The sequence below is a fragment of the Nicotiana sylvestris genome, chromosome 7 (assembly GCF_000393655.2).
Source record: "Nicotiana sylvestris chromosome 7, ASM39365v2, whole genome shotgun sequence".
Lineage (NCBI taxonomy): Eukaryota > Viridiplantae > Streptophyta > Magnoliopsida > Solanales > Solanaceae > Nicotiana > Nicotiana sylvestris.
This window is the reverse complement of record NC_091063.1, coordinates 122,412,220-122,433,394: the sequence shown is the minus strand read 5'-3', so window position 1 is coordinate 122,433,394 and position 21,175 is coordinate 122,412,220. Positions and strand designations below refer to the sequence as shown.

General features: G+C 35.1%; 1 protein-coding gene across 1 annotated transcript; it reads right to left on the bottom strand.

Annotated features, from left to right (window-relative positions):
• Nucleotides 1-12,575: 12,575 nt before the first annotated feature.
• Nucleotides 12,576-15,423, bottom strand: LOC104240678 (WRKY DNA-binding transcription factor 70-like). The gene is made up of 3 exons (XM_009795552.2): nucleotides 15,061-15,423; nucleotides 13,407-13,511; nucleotides 12,576-13,276 (listed from the first exon to the last, which is right to left on the bottom strand). The coding sequence occupies exons 1-3, from the start codon at nucleotides 15,357-15,359 to the stop codon at nucleotides 12,709-12,711; spliced, it is 972 nt and encodes a 323-aa protein (XP_009793854.1). The 5' UTR covers nucleotides 15,360-15,423; the 3' UTR covers nucleotides 12,576-12,708.
• Nucleotides 15,424-21,175: the final 5,752 nt, after the last annotated feature.

Sequence of the window (21,175 nt, the reverse complement as noted above, 5' to 3'; positions counted from 1 at the left end):
CTAGATCCGGGTTGTGGACTGTTCTAGGTATTTTCAATGAATCCAGGAACCGATGTACCGTGACGACTCTTGGGGCGACCAAGTATTTTTCCCTCAACGGAAGTTCAGTATTCCCGATGTATCCGGCCATTTCTTCCAAAGTTGGGGTGAGCTCAAAATCAGGGAAATGGAAAACATTGTGCGCCGGGTCCCAATAGGTAACCAAAGCTCTTATGATATCTCCCCGAGGCTGGATTTCCAACAGACCCATAAGACCTTTCAGATTTTTCTTAACCTCACTTTGCCCTTCAACACCTAGATCATTCCACCATAGCCGTAACTTGATAGGGATTTTGGTCATTATTGAAAAATGTTCATTTTGCATCGTGCTCATCCTGCACATTTATTAAGGTGATTTTAACAAAAATGAATGACTCAAAATATTTTTCAAAGGGGACCAAGCTTTGAATACGGCCTTTAAGCACTTCGGGGACGAAGATTTTAAGGCTGTGTGGGTCTAAAAACGCTAAGCAAAACCCAAAAGTGGCCATTTATGCAAAGTCAGCCTTCCGGCGTCCCTTTCGGGAACATTCGGCTATTCATGTCAAAACAGCATCACCTGACTTATTTATGACTCTTTAAAAATTTGAAACATATATTTTTTTTTGATTTTGGCTATTTTAGCAAAATGGGGGTTGAACCCGACGAGGGTTGCCTACGTATCTCACATCCGGTGAGAATCAAACCGGCGTAGTTCGGGGATATCGTAAAATAGGGAAAAAATCGAATAAACCTAGAAATCAAGAATGCGTATTTTTTTTTACATTTTTGAAAAGAGATAAAGATTATATTGTATTTCTTTTTAGGAAAAATTTGGACCTTTAGTCTGAATTCATAAAAGGGGTACTACGAAAGAAACAACACATTTTTTTGAATTATGAATTTTTTTTTTTTTTACTTTAAAAATAAATACCCTTTTTTTTGATTTTGAAAGTGATAAAAGAAGATTTTTATAAAAATTTTTTTTTAATGACTCTCAATAAACAAGACAGTTTTTTTTTTTCTTCTTTTTTTAAGAAAATTTCGGCAAGGTTTTGACACTACTTGGACATTGGTTTTATTTTTCCGAAATTAAGTAATTATCTCCCCTACGCTGTTACTTTCCCCTTTTTTTTTTTTTTTTTTTTTTTTTTAGGAACCGGTCGACATGCGGAATCGAAGCAAATAAATGCATAACACAGATAGGAATGCAGCATGATGGTCTTTCCATTTCAGGTTGCCTGTCCTAGACGGACCCAACCCCGGTGTTGAGTCCCCCTAAGTCAAATGCAATGTGATGCAAATAAGCGTTCCTATTAGGGATCCGGCATGAAGTTTCGTTATACTAGGTTTAAACCTTGGTATTTGTTCTAGACCGTGTACCCGAGCGGACAACTCGAGTCGAGGAGGGGGCTACGTACCGGGGACCCGCGAGATCGTCCGGCTTTGTAACTTGTCCGTCCTCTTTCTTATTTTAGGTATTGACATTAACAGAATAGGGAGTCTCGACCAGCGAGCTTCTCCCCGGAGGTAAGAGGAGAAGGGTTTCGGCACAGTTTATATACAGTTCAGATAATATCAAAGCGGTAAAAGACAGCATTTAGCACATTATGCAAAAACATGTAATAAAGATCAGATAATAAAGCCAAATATAACAATTATTCTAAGCTCGAATTCTTGAACCCTGAACCAGTGGTTCTGGGTCCATTAGTCCCCAGCAGGAGTCGCCAGAGCTGTCACACCTCCTTTTTGCGCGCCCCGTCCCGAGGGGTTAGATGCGCGGGTGGAGTTTTTCCAATTTAAGTGACAATATTCGAAATGGGATTATTTATTTAATTCAGAGTCGCCACTTGGGAAAAGTTTGGCTTTTGGTGTCCCAAGTCACCGGTTTATCTTTAATCCCAAATCGAGGAAAATATTCGACTCTTCCAAATGAAGTCTGCGAACCAGAAATTCTAAGTAAGGAATTCTGTTGACCCGAGGGAAGGTGTTAGGCACCCTCGAATCCCGTGGTTCTAGCACGGTCACTTAAATTGTTATAATGGCTAAATATCTGATTTAAATACATGTTATGACTTGCGTGCTCCCATTAAGTTTAAACCGCTTTTATCATTATCATTTATTTTTATAGAATTGCAACGTCGTGAAGATGCGTCTCGAACCACGTCACAATCAATGCACCCGTGATCGTCAACACATCTTGACTTCGCTGAGATTTGGATTTGGGTCACATCAATGTGCACCTGAATTTGAGAATATATTTTAACTTAAAGTCGCGCCTAAAGAGTCTAAACGCGTTATTATCTTTGGGGAAGGTAGTGGAATTCTCTAAACAGTCCCTCCCAAATTCTAAGTATTTATCGTGATCAATTATTGAGGGCCCCGCAGTTTGCATTTTTATTCGGCGAGGCTCGTCTCATTATTTAAGAAGGGTACCCTACAATGACTACATTTCTACTACATTTATCTTTAAAGAGAAGGATGATGCCGAATTTTGCGGGTTTGGACAAATACGGACTGAATCCTTATTATGTTTGCCGAAACTAAACTTGTTTGATTACCTGATTGATTGTTCATAAGGTGGGGGTTACCGCATGCTTTGTCTTCATCGAGTGGATAACTTATTAATTCGTTAAATGAGATTGCAAACAAACTAACAACATATATTGAGTTATGTTTAATGACCTCCAAGTTCTATTTTTTAACACTTTAACCTATTTGAAATTGATAAACGAAATCGACTGTTTTACCAGGGGAATTACTACTAAGTGAACTCAAAAAATGGTTATTAGTTTTTCTCAACAATCATCACATTATTTCGAGACAAACAATCTATACCGAAACTCAGTATCGAACCTGCATTGGGCGAATGAACTGACAGGAGAACTGGCATTCATAGCCAGACTCTTAATGTGACTGCATGGGAGTTTGTTTGGGATACATTTATCCCGGACCCAGTACCACAATTTTGTTGATTCAGTGGTCTAGGCAAAATACATACAAGTGCCTATGACTCTATGTTATACAGTCATAACTAAACCAAACAAGTGTTATACTGAACTGAATGTATACTAAATCAAAACATGTTGTCTATGTCATACTGTCATTACTATTGAACAATGCTATCTGACAATCCATCTCAAACAGAATGTATGCTAGTTTATACAAAGTATTTGCAGTTTGCAGTAAAATATACAATCCCAAATATCATTCGACCTATTTTTAACACCAATGTTATAACATGAACAACTGTTCTTTTCTCTATTTCTGCTTCAACTTCAAACTTTCAACCATACAAAGTTTCAGAGGTTGTGTACCTGGAAATATTTGACAATTGGAGGAAAGGGGGAAGTCAGCAGAGTATGATGACAACAAAATGCAGCAGCAATCACAGCACTATCAGTAGCAGCAGGGCAGAATAGCAGCAGACAAAGCGATACAGCAAGAAAACAAGCTCGAGTGCAGTGATACAACTATGGCCAATAGAGAACAAATGGCCAAATAACAGCAGCACCCAGTGGAGTAGAATCAGAATTCCAGATAGATCAAAACAGTAGTAAACCAATGAAAGCACTCAACTAATAGACACAACTGAGATTTCAGAGGATCAGAATTGGTTTGAACAAATTGAAACAACTGAAAAACCCAATAACAATAGGAGGAAGAAAGTTTCTGATTATTGGTTGTATCCCTTCTATCCCTTAATCTCCCTCTATCTATGTGTATCTATTTTGCATGTATTTCAGCTCTCCTTTTCAAACTCCTCACAGTATGTCTATATTCTTTTCCCTTATCTATTCAGCTCTCTTTCCCCAGAAATTCCTCACTGTGTGTGTTTATTTTCTTTTCAGCCCTCAAGGTCCAGTCTCTCTCTATCTATTCTGTATATCTCCCCCTTTTATAAGTCCCTATCCTACTCTTTTTTAAACAGCCTGTTTTCAGAAATCCAGTACCCTTCCCATGTGCCTTCTATTTTCAATTCCAAACTTTAGCTAATTAAATATTAAACCCCATCAACATTCCCTGGCAGATTTTACTTTTAAAAGGTTTAAACACTTCTTTAAACTAAAGCCAAGTATGGGCAGTAGGATAGCATATGCTGTCAAAACATTTTAAAATCAAACAAGGACCTTTATGCAGGCCACAGGTTGTGCACAAAGCACATGAGGAGCACCAATGCACATGAGGTGCACCAATGCAAATGTTGTGCAGGAGTGCACATGCCATCCAATTCAGCATTTTAACCAAACATCCCTTTTACATTACTGATCTAAATCAACAGCTATAAGTAAACAAAATTGTTTCTCAATTGATTCAAAAAAAAAAAAAAAAAAAAAAAAAAAATGTTCGACAGAAACAAATCGCTTTGCTATGCTCAGATAGTTGAAACTAATTGACGACTCATGTCGACTCGACTATATTAGCATTATCGTACACAATCGTAGCCGAAAATCAAACATTCAGAAGTATGGGACACATGACTCGACTTATACTGATTAAAATAGAATGGTGCATCCGAGGAATCAGTTAGTTAGTACAAATTGGAATACAACCAATACGCATGCCGTATCAGAATAGGAGGAGAAGGATTCAGACAAACACAGATGTTCAAACAGAGTGGACGAACAAAAGTTGATAAAAATTCAAAACACAAATTGACACAAAACATGAACAGACATCTAATCCCTCACATGGACCAAACAAATAAGGGAAGAAGGCAGACTCACCTCAAATCCTGAAAAATCGGAAACCTTGAACCGGACTTGGACAGACTTTCTTAAGGCTGAACGGACTTTAATCGAAGTGTTTCTCAGATGAGAAACACTTCGATTAAGGTCCCTTGGACCTTAATTTCTTGGCTCGAACGGGTATGAACTAGTGACGAGGAACTACAAAGTTCCAAAACTCAGATCCGGGATTCATGTTTCCCTGGTTAGATTCGGACCAAACCAAGTATGGTTCGGTCACGAGGGGGGTCTGGGGAGTATCTGGTACAAAACTGGGGTTGGTTGGGTCAGATCGAGTTTTGACTCGAATCTTCGAATGAAGATTCGAGGACCTGGGGGGTGATTCGAAACATGGGGTTGGTAGATTTGGGTTCAGGATGGCCTGGGGGTCCTATGGTGTTCAAGGGAAGGTCACCGGCATCCATGCCGCCGGCTTTCATGGCGGAAGTATGCAGAGGCGGCTAGGGTTTTAGGGCTGTTCGTTTGGGGAGACGAAGCAGCCGGGGTATTGGATAGGGGGGGTAGGGTAGTGTTATGTACTTATATAGTTAGTGGGCAAGTGGATCCTGGCCGTTGGATGAGACGAGATGAAGGGCCAGGATCCTTCGGCTAACAGGGAACGACGTCGTTCCAAGGGTGAAGGGTTAGGGTCGGTCCGGGTGAGACGGGTCGGGTTTATTGGTGGGTTATGGGGATTGATCTTGGACCGTTGGATCGGCTCGGTTTAAACGGTTATGATGGGTTGGCATCGAAACGACGTAGCTTTGATGTTAAACTACGTCGTTTCATGGCCTGGGGGTGGGCTGTTTGGACTGGTGGCTTGGGCTGTCCGCTTGGGCTGAGTTCGTTGGGCCAATTTTAACAAATTGGCCCAAGTCCGGAAGGGCCTTTTCTTTCTCTCTTTTTTTTTTATTTTTTTTTTTTTATTTTTTATTTCTTTTCTTATTTGTTTTAAAACAAAACTAAAAAAAAATCAAATTAAAATTAAATACACACTCAAATATAATTATTTGCGCACATACTAAAGTATTTCAAAACCGGTAAAGTCAAACCAAACAAAATCACGGACGAAAAATGCCTATTCACGATTTTCTATTTAATGACCGAATTACGGTTTGAATTACGCAGGACACATATATATTTTTTGAACTTTATTTTAATAAAGTAAATAAATAAGAATGGGCCAAAATCACAAATAAATCCACAAGGTGCCGCACAGAAATCCGAAATTGTACAGCGGGGCCAATTATATATTTTTTATTTCTTTTTGGAGCGATTGTCGTGTGAAGCAAAAATCACGTGCTCACATGAGTATCTGAGTACTGAACTGACATGAGTATTTGAGTGCTGGAAACTTGAATGTTATAACATGACATGTGAAATACTGGTTGTACCACTGCTAACTCTGGTGGTAACTCCAACTCATAAGCTAATTGACCGATCCTTCACAAGATTCTATATGGCCCAACATAGCAGGGACTATGCTTCCTCTTCTTTTCAAATCTCATAGCGCCTTTCACGGGCAAAACTTTCAGAAACAACCAATTATCAACTTGAAACTCTAGGTCTCTATGTCACGCATTCGAATAGGACTTTTGGCGGCCTGAGCCTTCTTCAAATGCTATTGAATCAACTTAACTTTCTCTATAGTCTGATGACCAAATTTGGTCCCATCAACTCCTCTTCTCCGACTTCGAACCAACCAATTGGTGATCTATACCTTCGCCCATGTAAAGCTTCGTACGGTGTCATCTTGATACTAGAGTGATAGTTGTTATTATAATCAAACTCAATGAGAGGTAGATGATCGTCCTAATTACCTTTTAAAATCAATAACACACGCCCTCAACATATCCTCAAGAGTCTGAATGGTGTGCTCCGCCTGGCCATCTGTCTGAGGATGAAAAGCGGTGCTGAGGTTCACCCTTGTCCCCAATCCCTTCTGAAAGGATTTCCAAAAATTTGCTGTGAACTGAGCACCACGATCTGAGATAATGGACAAAGGAATCCCATGCAATCGGACAATTTCTTTGATATACAACTTGTTATAATCCTCGGCCGAATCTGTAGTCTTCATTGGCAAGAAATGAGTTGACTTGGTAAGTCGGTCTACAATCACCCAAAATCGAATCATGCTTCCGAAATGAGGGAGTTAGACCTGTTATGAAGTCCATGTTTATCATTTCCCATTTCCAAACGGGAATTTCTATATTCTGAGTTAAACCGCAGGTCTCTGGTGTTCGACTTTCACCTACTGACAATTTGGACACTTAGCCATGAAGTCTGTTATATTCTTTTTCATATCGTTCCACCAATAAACCTCCTTAAGATCATGATACATCTTTGTGGTTCCTGAGTAAATAGAATACTTGAAATTCTGGGATTCTAACATGATCTTCCCTCTTTAAGTCCTTCTATATCTGGAACACACAATCTGTCGTGGTACCTCAAAGCACTATCATCTCCCCCTTATTCCAAATCTATCATTATATGCCTGTGAATCCCCTCTTTCAGCTACAACAAGTAGGGATCATCAACTATTTCTCCTTCACTTCGCCTAATAAGGGGGGACAAGTCATATTCTAGACAACAACTCTACTATCTTTGAAGTACGCAAATTGAACTCCTAGCTAGGCTAAGCGGTGAACTTCTTTCACCAGAGTTGTCTTATCTACCTCGATCATGAGTTATACTTCCTACACTTGATTATCTTCTTAAGCACTTCCTGAAAACACTTATAGAATTATTGTGAACTAAGTCTTTGACCAGTACTCCGAAGACTAGAGTCTCGTGCAATGGCACTACCCTCGTGACACATAAATAGGCATGATTTTATAGCTTTTCTGTGATCAGTTTATCATCAATAACTAAGCTCAGTGATCATTCTACTCATTTTGTGTTTCTTGCACATGCTAGACATAATCCCTATGGTAATTATACAATTTTCCCTTATTACCGAACTAATTTTCTTTTCCATATCCCATGCTAACTATTCGAGCTTCAAATATCCATATGGACTTACTGATGGTCTTCACATCACCCCTTAGACCAAAGGTTTTATACTTGCAGATCCTTCCTTTTATCTTTTGTTGGGGCCCAAATAACTTTCCTTGTTTTCTGTAATTCTTTGCACTCTACGTCAATGATGACTCATCTTCCAACTAACTTCTGAGAAATCTTTCTTACTAGGAAAACTATATTACCTACATAAATGAAGAGCTAATGTATTCACAACTATCATACGCAATCTTAATGATTTATTTCTGCTCACACTGTCAATCTTGGGAAGACCCTTTTTCGATAATTCTTAAAGGCAATTCTTCTGTAGTTTGCTCTCTCACTACCTAGATGATTTCCTTTTCTTCTAGTGTACTTCGAGTTTAACTTAAACTCTTTCGGTTCTAACACACGTTTGGTTTTTTAAACTGTCATCCACTCACTAGAGTTAACTTGGCTAAGTGAATCAAATTGTACCTCTACTAGCTCTACTGAAAGTTCTAATTCATTGTATCTACTCAAACATACTCACTATTTTGTTACTAACTACCTGCTAGCATCATGTGTTCATATTCTGCTTTGAATAACTAAAGTGAAGCATAAGGTTATTCTAACTTCCCTCATCATCCGACCCTATTGTGGGGTCGTATACTATCTTCTTCTTTTTTTAACTATGTACATATATCACACTTAGGGAAAGTTCATATATCTTAAACAAAATGGGAATATCTAACCCCCAATCTTTCTATATACTTCAAAATCACTTCAAACTATAAACCTTCGGCCTAAACACATATTCACATCATTTGAAGGAGAACTGTCATACCTTTTATCTCATAATAATAGCCGCTTCTTATAGCAATTCACTAACGTGGTACTTTCTTCTGATTTGAATAAATCTAAAAAACTTAAAATCATTCCCTAAAATTCACTATTGGCTGCTCTTGGTCCTCATTGCATACATTATATCTTCTAGTCATTTGCATGAGTTGTACAAAATTACATCTTTGGTAATAACAAATATTTCTGACTCCTAGGTATTTTACCCTTAGGCTCTTTTCTATCCAAAACTATAGTGACCAATGTTAGGGTCTGACATCTGAATTATCATCATACAACTTGTGGCTCCATTTCCAAGAATTAGAAATGAGATTGTTTCATGAGGTAAAACATATATGAATACACTACCATACTCAAACTTGTCCTTTAGAGTATACCATCATCAGGTAAATCACTTCATGTACCGTCCGATGAGTCTTGGGTCTTAATACATACCTAAAATATGCGAAGTTTTCTCTATAATCACTGTTACTTACATTTTCTTTGAGAACCCATATGCACCACCGCATACTCACAAGTCACCTAGAATTTTGATACACTGAAAATTGGATATTTGGTAAACATATAACTGAATACTAGCGTACTAAATAACCATAAACTTGCTAACTGAAAGACTGTATAACTGGTAACTGAGGTAAACTGATAACCATAAGATATGATAACTGCTTTTGTACTTTCTGATAAGGTTATGCTCTAATCTGTAATACTATCCATTGTATCCCACTTTTAACATCCTCTAAAGTCTCATATTTACCAACCTGTACTCCATGATTATACCCCAATGGGCAATTATCCTCTCTAGGACCTTATGTTTCTCCTGCGTGTCGCTTGGGAATCCAATACGTTTGGAATTCGATAGGAAGAGAAAGTTACCTTTTGCTATAAGCTTCATGGCACGATCTAAATTAGAAAGAAGCGAGACAATCCTAAATGTCTTGGTAGTTAACCATTTATATGAGTGGCCGACACACATATATAAAGAAAACTCCACTAGATACGGCTTCATAGATTCCCTAGAACACTTGAACCTGGCTCTGATACCAAGCTTTGTTATGCCCCGAACCTGGGCCTGGACATAACATGGCACTCGGTGCCTGACTACATATGACCGAACGAACCAACTGGCTGGCTGAATCAACATGTGATATCATAACATACTGAATGCGGAAGATAAACTAACACATGCTGATATACTAAAAGTATGAATAATACAAATCAAAGTACGGAAATACTAATACAATTTCTGAAACGTATTTGTAGCAAATATAGCTTAACATGAAAAAATTGAGACTCTGTCTAACTATTACTCTAGTCTATGAAGCCTCTAATAAAGTACTATAAACACTGACTGTATGAAAATACTAAAGACTATAGTAATGATAATGCCCCGAAAGAACTGGGGATCACCAAATAGCTGGTACGAGAATCCTAGCGCTCAGAGTCATCAACCTATAATGCAGGCCCCAGGAAAAAGGGACATCGGTACATTTGAATTGTACTGGTATGTAAAACAACTAAAAAAAAGAATTATAAATGCTGAAACTAAAACTAAGCTGATAACTGAGAATTTATAATTGATAACTGAAATAATAACTATTGAAACTGAAACTGAAATGATAACTCATAACTAATAACTGAACTGATAACTATTAACTGAACTGATAACTGATAAGTGAACTGATAACTGATAACTGAACGTTAACTAATAATTGAACTGAAAGGAGGTAAGGATATGAATTATCCCTCTTCTGAATGATGAACAACCTGTTTATCTGAATACTAAACTGCAGCATATATATATATATATATATATATATATATATATATATATATATATATATGTGTGTGTGTGTGTGTGTGTGTGTGTGTGTGTGTGTGTGTGTGTGTGTGTAGAACTGCGGCCTCGACCCAAGTATACGTATACATAACTGCAGCCTCAGGCCCAAAGATGCATAAAGCATTAACTACGGCCTTAGGCCCAAAGATGCATAAAGCATTAACTGCGGCCTCAGGCCCAAATATAGGTGTTCGACATTCAGGGATTTAAAATTAGCAATTGAGAATCATACTGCAATACATAATAGTGAAATACTGAATCACGCTGAGTTACATGATACTGGAATACTGGATAGGACTAGAATGAGACATGTATTCTTGAACTGATTATGAACACTGAAACTTCAACTGTTTATGATATGTTGAGTAAGCTATACTGAGACTTAGGGACATCAATCCCAAGTCTATAACGAATACGAACTGATCTCACAACGTTTAGAATGAAAGTCATGAACGAGTTATGAAGCTAGAGAATAGAAGTTCTACAACTATTTAAGGAACTAGGCTTAACTATATTTTTGAGGCAATAGATACGTCGTAAAAGAAATGTAGTGTAGGGAGAATCATTAACATTCCAAAACATAGAGAGTTAGCCTCACATACCTTAACTTCCTGCTCTTGAGCGTAATACAACATTCGCCAACCTTTTCAACTTCAATCTATATCAATACAAGTCAAAGGGATTCCATATTAGCAATAATACTCATGTTTTGGTCACTTAGGCGTTTTCTCAAACATTTGGTGGCATAAAGCTTCATAATCCTTATTAATAGTGTTTCTACACCCAATAACTCATTCTCTTGCTCCTAAATAAATTCTAAAGTCTCAAATGGTTATAATCAACATTATTTTTTATCACCCATTAGGTAAACAACATCATTAACCAATAATCAACAATTAACACCCCAAACCTATAATCGTTCATGCTTTTCTATCAAACTCATCAACTCATATCTCATGAACTAGAGTCTATAATCATTAATCCAATGCTAGAATCAATTAGAGGATGAATACATTACCTTTTTGAAGTTCAATCCCCTTGGATTCGAGTTCTAGGGTTCTTCTCTCAACAACGATGTCTCAATCGAATATCTAATGATATGGAGGGTTTACTCATGTTAATAAGATGTTGGAAAATTGAAATTAACTTAGAATCTTCATTAGAACTTACCTTGGATGGCGGAGGGACCTTTAAGGAGTTAGGTTTTTGAGAGCTTCCCTTTCTAGAGCAAGTTTTTATGTTTTGGGGCTGTGGGGGACGAAATAGGGCTAAAAAAATGACTTCCCAAGTTGGCCACCGCGGTCCCGACCACGGTAAATCGCTGGGACACTGCCTCACCATCGCGGTCGCGGTAAAAACGCGGCAAGACCGCAGTGGTTACACACCATTCTGTAAAACGGGCATAACTTTTTGCACAGAGCTCCGTTTGAGTTCCACAATATATCGTTGGAAAGCTATTGCAAAGGCCTACAACTTTCATGCATTGAGTTTTTCCCAAATTCCTTACATATTTTCACTAAAACCTGCTGGAATACGGACCTTCTGCAAATTTAGTCGATTTTGTCAAATCTTATGCACCTCACTTTCCATCTTCATTTTGAAACAACTATTTTCACCCATAATTATCCCGATGGGACTTCATATGTCCAAAATATAACCTTACTACTTCTTTAAGTCATTCATACCTAATCCGAATGTGTGGGGTGTTACAATGAATCACATTGTTTCTTTTCCTTTCTAAGTTAACAATTGTAAGAGGACAACGCACAATGATAATTGCAATTGGAGCATAAAATTATCACACACTGTATAATATAAAATCGTACGTATTTGAAGAGTAGTAAAAACAAAACTTTGCACATATTTTTAATTAGAATTGAATCCACTTCTCGACATATTGACAGAGTCAAAAAATTTAATATCGCGTGGTATGTCTTAATTTGGAGCATATTTTCCATGGTATCCCTGGACATGGTTAGCATTGATATACCAGTTAGCACGTTGTTTTATCTTCTTCTATTTTATGATAAATTTAACTCATACAATTATTTTTCTTTGATAGATGCTATTGTTGATCTGTTTAAATTTTAGATTTTCTTTAGGAGAAAAAAGAAAGAAAGAGATAAAATTAGCTAGGCCTACCATTACACCAAATAAAATGTCGAAGTCAAATTTATACTTTTATACCAAAGCACATAGTGCTTTAATTTGCTGCAATCTCTACGTCAACATAATACAAAATTTATACAACATCTCTATCAAGCTATTTCACCCTCAAATATTAACTACTCAAGAATTGTACCCTTCAAAATTCCAAAGACTCTCCTCAAAATCAAAATCAATCTCAAGATTATCTGTACTAGTCGTACAAGAAGAATAGACCCCAGATGATATGACATCCGGCGATAATGTCGCCGCCATATGGCCGTCGGAGGCTTCAAATACTGTAAGAGTACTCAGATGATCATCATTGGCTAGTAGAAAATTATCAGAGTTTGATGATTGGTTTTGATCTTCTATTTTTGGATAGAAAGTACATGATCTTTGGAATACTTCCTCTTTGGTTTCCTGTTTTATTGAGGGAAATGTAGGAATATTATAAGGCTGGTAATTATAATTAACGTTTTGGATTGAAGAGTAGTTATTATTGTTGTTGTTACGATCAAAACTAAGTAGAATAGAGGAATCGCCATGAATAGGAGTATCCAAAATTATTTGAGAAACTCTAGGGAAAGGTTTGCATGTGTGATTTCCATAGTATGTTGTCCGGAACAGTGGTGGATTGTCTTGAATTTTCTGCACCTGTTTGGTTGCTTGACAATTTTGATCATATTTATGGGTGCACCTAAAATAGTGCCTGCATATTCATTTATATACCAATCATTAATAAAACAAATAGAGTGCTTAATTACATAATATCACATACTCTATAATTACATAACTATCTTGATTGGGAAAAAATACTAAAATAAATTGTGAAATCAAACCTTGGATAAGTGGAATGGAGGATCTGTTTTTGTCCATATTTTCTCCAAGCATGGCCATCATCCACCAAATCTGAGGATTCTTTTGTGTTTGTTTCTGAAGTTTTCCTGCATGAAATAATTTCCAAATAACTCATGAGAAAATTTGTTCTTAAAATTACTTTACTTAATTACAGAGTATATGTATTTTAGAGATTATAAATTTTCTAAGACATTGTCATAAATAAACAACTAGCGTAACGATATTCTACACTCATTGACTTGTTCTTAGATCTATCTCTACCTAGTGAGCTACATGATTATTGCAATTTATGCAATAAACTATATGAAAATTATCATTCAATATAGAAAATCTTAAATAATCTTATCACCAAGAGGGACCATCCCCTTTTTTGTATTTCTAGCATTTCTTCAAGGACAAAGTAGTCAATAACCATCAAGAATCCAACCTTACTTCACAATAATTAGGCTGAATACATAGGCAGCCCCGTAAACTTACACCTTTTTTCCACTTAGACACTTATACTAAAACCTGTACCTATTAGACACCTAATGTTGTAAAAAACGTATCTTTTAAACACTTTTTGCTGATGTGTAAAAACGTGTGGTTCTCACTTCTTCCTAACGCGTAAAAGCATTAATTTTACACTATCCTGCTGGAAGCACAAGTTCTCGCCGGAAAAATAAAAATTCAACGATCATCTTTTTTAGCCTACATTCTTTTCTTCTCCGGCTATATCGACCAAGTCAACCATTTTTTTTCCTTTTTCTTCAGATCTAGCTATCGCTACCACCACCTCACTCGAAAGGCTTGTTCCTTTTACCGCATTAACTTATGTAATTATCTGAGCATATGCCAAATTGGGCGGCCATGGTTTTTCCATTCCAAAATTCGATGGTGATAACACAACAAATCCACAAAACATAACTTTGTTCCTCACCTTCTCTTTTTCTTCAACAAAACTCATTCATTAATTCAACAAAACAGAGCCTTGTTTTCCTCGCCTCTTTCTTCAACTAAAACAACTTACTCAATTTTGAGTTCTCTTCCCCAATTCTTGAGGAATTGAAGTATGTAGGTTTCTCTACTTCAACGCCCAGTTGAGGATAGGTGGTGTATAACAACAACAACAACAAGTGGTAAATTGTACAACTCCATGAATGTGTGTCTGTTGTTTGCTTTGATCGATAAAAGAAGAGATCTAGTGGGTTTATCGTTCGTTAGACAGATTATTTTGGTTTTATTTTTTATATATCTTTTTTTGTTTGCTGACATGTAATATTTTTATTGATTCTGGTTGTTAGGTCGGAAGAGAGTGATATGCACGCACTTCATTTGGTTTAGAATTGTCATATTTGTGTTTAATAGACACATTTTAATAGAGATAAAGTATTTAATAGGTACAAGCCTTAGCATAAGTGTCTAAGTGGAAAAACGGTACAAGTTTAAGAGGCGGTCTATGTACTCAGCCCAATAATTAACTAAAAGAGAACCAATCAACCAATAAAGACAGTTAAATCCAAATCAGAAGGTGCATGAGCAACAGGTATACTTTGTCCCCCATCAACATAAAGAGACTAAGATACCCTTCATGAAAATTATTTACTGTATGAAATTCACTAATAATAAAACAAAAGGAGTAAATAATAAAATCACCTTCTCTTGTAGCATCCTCTTCGATCTTTGAATGATGTAGTAGTACTCTTGCAACTTCCACTAGAATCTTCCGGCGACTTAACTTCGGCGGTATCCTCATCGGACTCGCCGGAGTTTATGACGGAAAGAGTCTCAGAAAATGAATTCATAATTTTTCCAACTAAATCCTCAGCCATAATGGTTGCAAGAGGTTTCTTGATTATCTCTTTTAATTGTCGTGTAAATTCCTGGCCACGAATTAACCCGTCGATTGCCCTTTTCAGATCCGCTGATGACTTTTCCGGCAACGGAGACTCCATGTGAAGTATTTATTAGCTTGCAACAAGTTAAGAAACATGAGTGCACATATATGTAAGAAAATGTGAATTCTTAGTAAATTAATGGAAGCTTAGAAGGAAAATTCGCCTCAGCTTGTGGAAAAAACGAACCCCACGCGCATTAGTGGAATCTTTTGCTTTTCACTCGAGTGATTAAGACAATGATGGATCAGGTTCATGAACCACTGGACCACTTTGGACGTCCATGAAAATTTGTGCAGTGTTTGATTAAACTTTTAGAATTTTGAAAAAAAAGCATTCCTCTTGGAAATTTTATTATCTAAAATAACAAATAAATATATATTTGTATGATTATAAAGTATTTCATTAAGAATAAAACAAAAATTTTAATATTAAATTATTTTTAAATAAAAAAAGGTATGATACTAATTTTGTACCAGATTAAAAGGGAAAGGATAATACATAATTTGAGACATAAAAAATATTATGAATGTAAAATATTTTCTTGGACGTATGTTTATCTTTGTAAAATAAATTCTCAATATATTTTAAAGTTACAGAAATTATTATTAAAAGTGAGAATAACTTCCATGTTATAAATACAAGTCATTTCCTTTACAAATATCAAAACTCTTACTCAATACTAATATTTTATTGTTTGTTTGAATAAACAATTAGTTGTTGTTATCCTTTTTTTAATAATAAAAAATCATTTAAATAATATGATTTCAAATCATCTTTAACTTTGTATATATGGTTGTATTTTTATAGAGAAAATGACATTTTCAGTGGAAAAACTTTCCTAAGTAGGTTGTAACAAACACTTCGGGAGGAATATAATGTAATTGCATTGGTTTGCACGCGCCACAAGGTGCGTTAAGAGAGTTTTAGGCCATTACTGATGACGTTCTTCCTATGTTGTCACCCTAGTATCGTCATCCATGAGCCACCTGGCAAGACTTAAATGGCAATCGCTGTTTAAGAATAATTAATTGCTAGTAGTTGTTTGTTTAATTGCAAGTTGTAGTGTTTCATTTTCCTTATCCCTTGGGGATTACAGAGAGACAAAACCTGTCATTCCAATGTCAAAAATGACCTTTCTTGTCTTAACCAAATTGTGGACTTTAAGAGATGGTTGAAAATTAATTATGTAAATATTGATGGGTATTTTGGAATCTAAACAAGACAAAGCATTGATGCTTGAATATGTACACATGATCATCAATCTCAATAATCAGAAACAGTTCTTAATGTTTATAAACAACTAAAACAAAAATGGGCTACATCCTCTAAAACCGGAACCATCACATATTCCTTAGTTTCAATTTATATAGCAGTATTTAATTATATACTAGTAACTTTTAAAATTTATAATCTTAAACGATGAGATTTCTTGTCAATAAAAGCATGTCGTCAGAACGTAAAAAAATACTTGTTTAAAATTAAATTATTTTTAAATATAAAAATATATTATCCTTTTTTAAATAAACTACACTAAAAAATAGTGCGCATAAAAAATGGAAGAGAGGTACTACCAATTAAGATGCTAAAAAAGCAAAAGAAAAGCGTTATTTTGGTAACTTCAAGAAGTAAAATAGAGGATGTGGATAACACATAGATTGGTACTTGACTAAGATTAGAATTAAGTAGTATACTAATTGAGTAATAATATTACTATCTTCCTATTATTTTTACATTCGTTACATCAAACTAAGATTTCTAATTTTCATCAAAGTATGTGATATGGTGTTTTGACTTTGTGGCCAAAACGTTTCAACTTGTAATGTTAGATTTTCAATCATTAAATCAAATACAACAGCAGAATTAAACTTGTCAAAGTAGTCCTTTTTCTCTTCCATATTATTCGTTGTTTTTTTAAGTTTTGATTGATGTGAAAGTTTATATGAGTGTTTAAAAAGTTAAGCATTCTAAAATAGAGAACGAGATAAGACAGTGTTGGATTTGGTAGACCTTCATATGATGAAAAATCTATTCAAAATTAGAGTATGAACATATATATAGAAGCATGTCTGAATGATTGTTAGAGGAGCGTCTCACAGATGAAAGTCACAAACACCAAAAAGTTTATCAATTTGCACATTTGCACTCCAAGAAATGACAGACTTAAACCATGGTACTATAACTTATGAAATATACTATAATAAGTAATTTTAACCTCTTTTTTTTTTTTTGCAATATATATACGAAACATAGGAACTAGGTAGCTAGTCATATAGCTTGCTTGACACAATTTATATGAACCAGTAGATAGTCCTTATTATAGCAATGACTTTCTTTTTCATTACATTATTTTTTTTTTAATATTCCTCTCTTTTGTTCTTGGTTATTCATCACATGACATTTTTCTCCAAATTTTGATTAGCGCGATTCTCTTTCTCCACCAATTTGAATTCTATTTTATTTTCTTATTTTAATTTAAGTAGAGTAATAAATAGTTGGACAGATTTCAGTACAGCAACAGCCAACATGTCCATGGTTCAAGAGTTTTGTAGCTTGGCTTTGCTATTTTATAAAGTAAAGGGGTGGTTAGGTTTGAATAGAGGAAGAATAGCCATGTTCACACTTCACACTTTGGAATTTTGGACTAATCCTCACTCTCAACTCTCAACTCTCAACAACATGTGGTCCACTATTGTTTATTCTCGTTATATATTAATTATGTGTTCACATTATGTTGGACTTGCTACATTTTAAGTTTTGAATGTGGAGGGGGCAATAGGCGGTTTGAATCAATATTAAAATGGATCAAATCAATAAGTGGATCATATTTAATATATCTAATATTTGATCGAGTTAAAATGAAATAGGGCAAAATGGATTAAACATTGAAATATATTCAATCCATCCAACAGGGCTTAACCTAAAGTAATTTTTAAAATTATTAGTTTTCTCCATATTTAATTTCTTATGTTTGAATTTCAATTGCATGTTGATCTATCAGGTTATACTATTTTTGGCTCATTTTAACGCTTAATGGATCATTTCGAAGTAAATCTTGACGGGGCATTTGCATCTATACCCGCTTTTTGGGTCATGTTTTAACTTGTGCTCGCTTTGCAAAAAAAATTGCAAGTGTACCCACTTTTTCGCGTAACTTCAGCATACGGGGCTGAAGTAGCAAAGACAATCACGCAAAAACTTCAGCATTCTAGTAAACGGGTCTGAAGTAGCAAGTGTGCTGAAGTTTTTGTTTGTAATTGCTGAACTTAAGCATAGTAGTTGAAGTTTTGTTCTCTATTTGCTGAAGTTGTTTTTTTGTAATTGCTGAACTTAAGCATAGTAGCTTAATTTGCTGAAGTTTTTTTTTTTGTAATTGCACTAAATAAGCTGAAGTTTTTTTTTGTTCTGGATTCATTAGTTTTGTCATTAAGCTTTTTCAAAAACTTCAGCAGAAGACGCTGAAGTTATTTAGTTCATTTATAAAAACTTCAGCACTAAATAAGCTGAAGTTTTTTTGTCCTGGATAAGCTTTTTCAAAAACTTCAACAAAAAATGCTGAAGTTATTTAGTTCATTTGTAAAAACTTCAGCACTAAAAGCTAAAGTTTTTTTGTCCTGGATTCATTAGTTTTGTCATAAAGATTTTTCAAAAACTTCAACAGAAGATGTTGAAGTTATTTAGTTCATTTGTAAAAACATCAGCACTATATAAGCTGAAATTTTTGAAAAAACTTTCTAACATACTAGATAAACAATCAGATTGCCAACAGTATTTAAATCATAAATTTTGGAAACAATAAACGTGAAAAGAACAGAATTATCATTGTCTACTAACTTACGTACGTGGAAATATTCATAAATTATTGTCTACTAACTTACGTAATTATTAATAATTTGTTTTAAAATAATCTGATAAATATATTTATGACAATCATCCCATGAACTGAAGTTTCATAGCAACACCAGCAGCAGCAGAAGAAGAAGAAGAAGAAGAAGGAGGAGGAGGAGGAGGAGGAGGAGGAGGAGGAGGAGGAGGAAAGGGGCTGAAGTTGTTTAAAAAGTGGGTACAAGTTAAAAAAAAAATTTAAAAATGGGTATAAGTTAAATGGGGGCGACCAAATAGGGCGCAATTTGGGCGCCCCGTGCAATTTTTACAACCTTGACGGATTACAACAACTCATAATCCAACCGGCTTAAACCTTGACGGATTACTAATAGCCTGTTTGGCCAAGCTTCTCAAGACAAAAAAGTATTTTTTTTTCCCAAAAGCACATTTTTTTCCTAATTTGAGATGTTTGGCCAAGCTTATTTGGGAAAAAAAGTGCTTTTGGGAAGAAGCAGAAGCAGTTTCAGAGAAGCAGAAAAAAGTAGCTTCTTTCCAAAAGCAGAAGCAGTTTTGGCTTTTCTTCTTACCTAAAATACCCTTAACAAAATATAGTATATACCAAAATAACCCTTAAACCTAATACTTAAGATATTAATTTATAAATTTTTCTTCTTATTTTTAGGAAAACTTTCTAATATATAGTGACTTTAGGGGTGAATGCTTTTATATTTGTTGAAGGAATTTTAATATATTTAACTTATATTAAAAGAATTAAGTACTTTTTAATTTTATTTTCATATTTTACTTAAATAAAATGAATTTTTTTAATTATTGCATGTAATAACAAAATTTTGATATTATTTATTTACTTATAATATTAATTATTAAGTAAATCTATTCATGTCCTTATTCGTAATTTGACACTTAAAAGCACTTTCGAAGAAGTTTGGCTAAACACAAATTATTTCTCAAAAGTGTTTTTCAGACTGATTAGCCAAACACAAACTGATTCTCTCCAAAAGTACTTTTTTCAAAAGCACTTCTCAAAATAAGCTGATTTCTCCAGCTTGGTCAAACAAGTTTTAAAATGGGTTAATTTGTCACCTCTAATTTTGGGTGACCTAAGTGCTGAGTCTAGAGAAGATGACACCAGTAGTACACGTTTTAGCTATTAGCTAACCATGTCCCCATCTGAGAATTGTTTGTTCTGTTTAATTAAGTTATTTATAGATTTATTCATTTGCCTGTTTCCTTTTCAAACTAGATCTGCAAAATAATGCTTGCAACTAGCAAAGATATGGGTTACAATTCCCTCTCCACCCCACCCAACCCAAATGAACAATCACATACAAAGACAAAATGCTAAAAAAAACAAAAGAAAAGAAGCATTGATTGCTAATTCAAAAAGAAATATAGAATAGATGGATATTGCATAGATTTGTACTTGACCAGATTGCAATTAAGTACTACGGTACTAGTATGACCATCCTATTATTATCTTCCTAAGTATCACTCTCTTTACATCAAAGTATATGATATTTCGAGTTTGATACCTAAGACTAAACTTTGAATCATAAAAGATAAAACCAAACAACCATTGCAGAATTGAACTTGTCAAATTAGTCCTTTTTTCTCTTTCGAATTATTCGTTTTCTCTTTAAAGTTAGATGTAAAAGGTTATAAGAGTGTTTAAAATTTTCAAACCATTCTAAGATAGAGAACAAGAGAGAAAACACTGTTGGATTTGGTAAATCTACCGCATGATGAATCTATTCTCGTTGAAGATGTTAGAAGAAGTGTATAAATGACAAGTTATGCTATTAGGTTTGATGATTTATCAAACTTTATTGAGGAAGCAGATAGAAACCTCATGCGATCAGTTCTTATGCGTCTGTTGTAATATGTTTCGATGTCTGGTTAAACATTCTCGAGAAAGCAGAAAAGGGAACAAATATAATCAGTTTTCCAACTGTCGTACAGTCAACCCTACAGTTGTAAAAGTTGTTTCACTGTACTGACTGACAGCAGTTCAGCGACATAGTCGTTGTTGC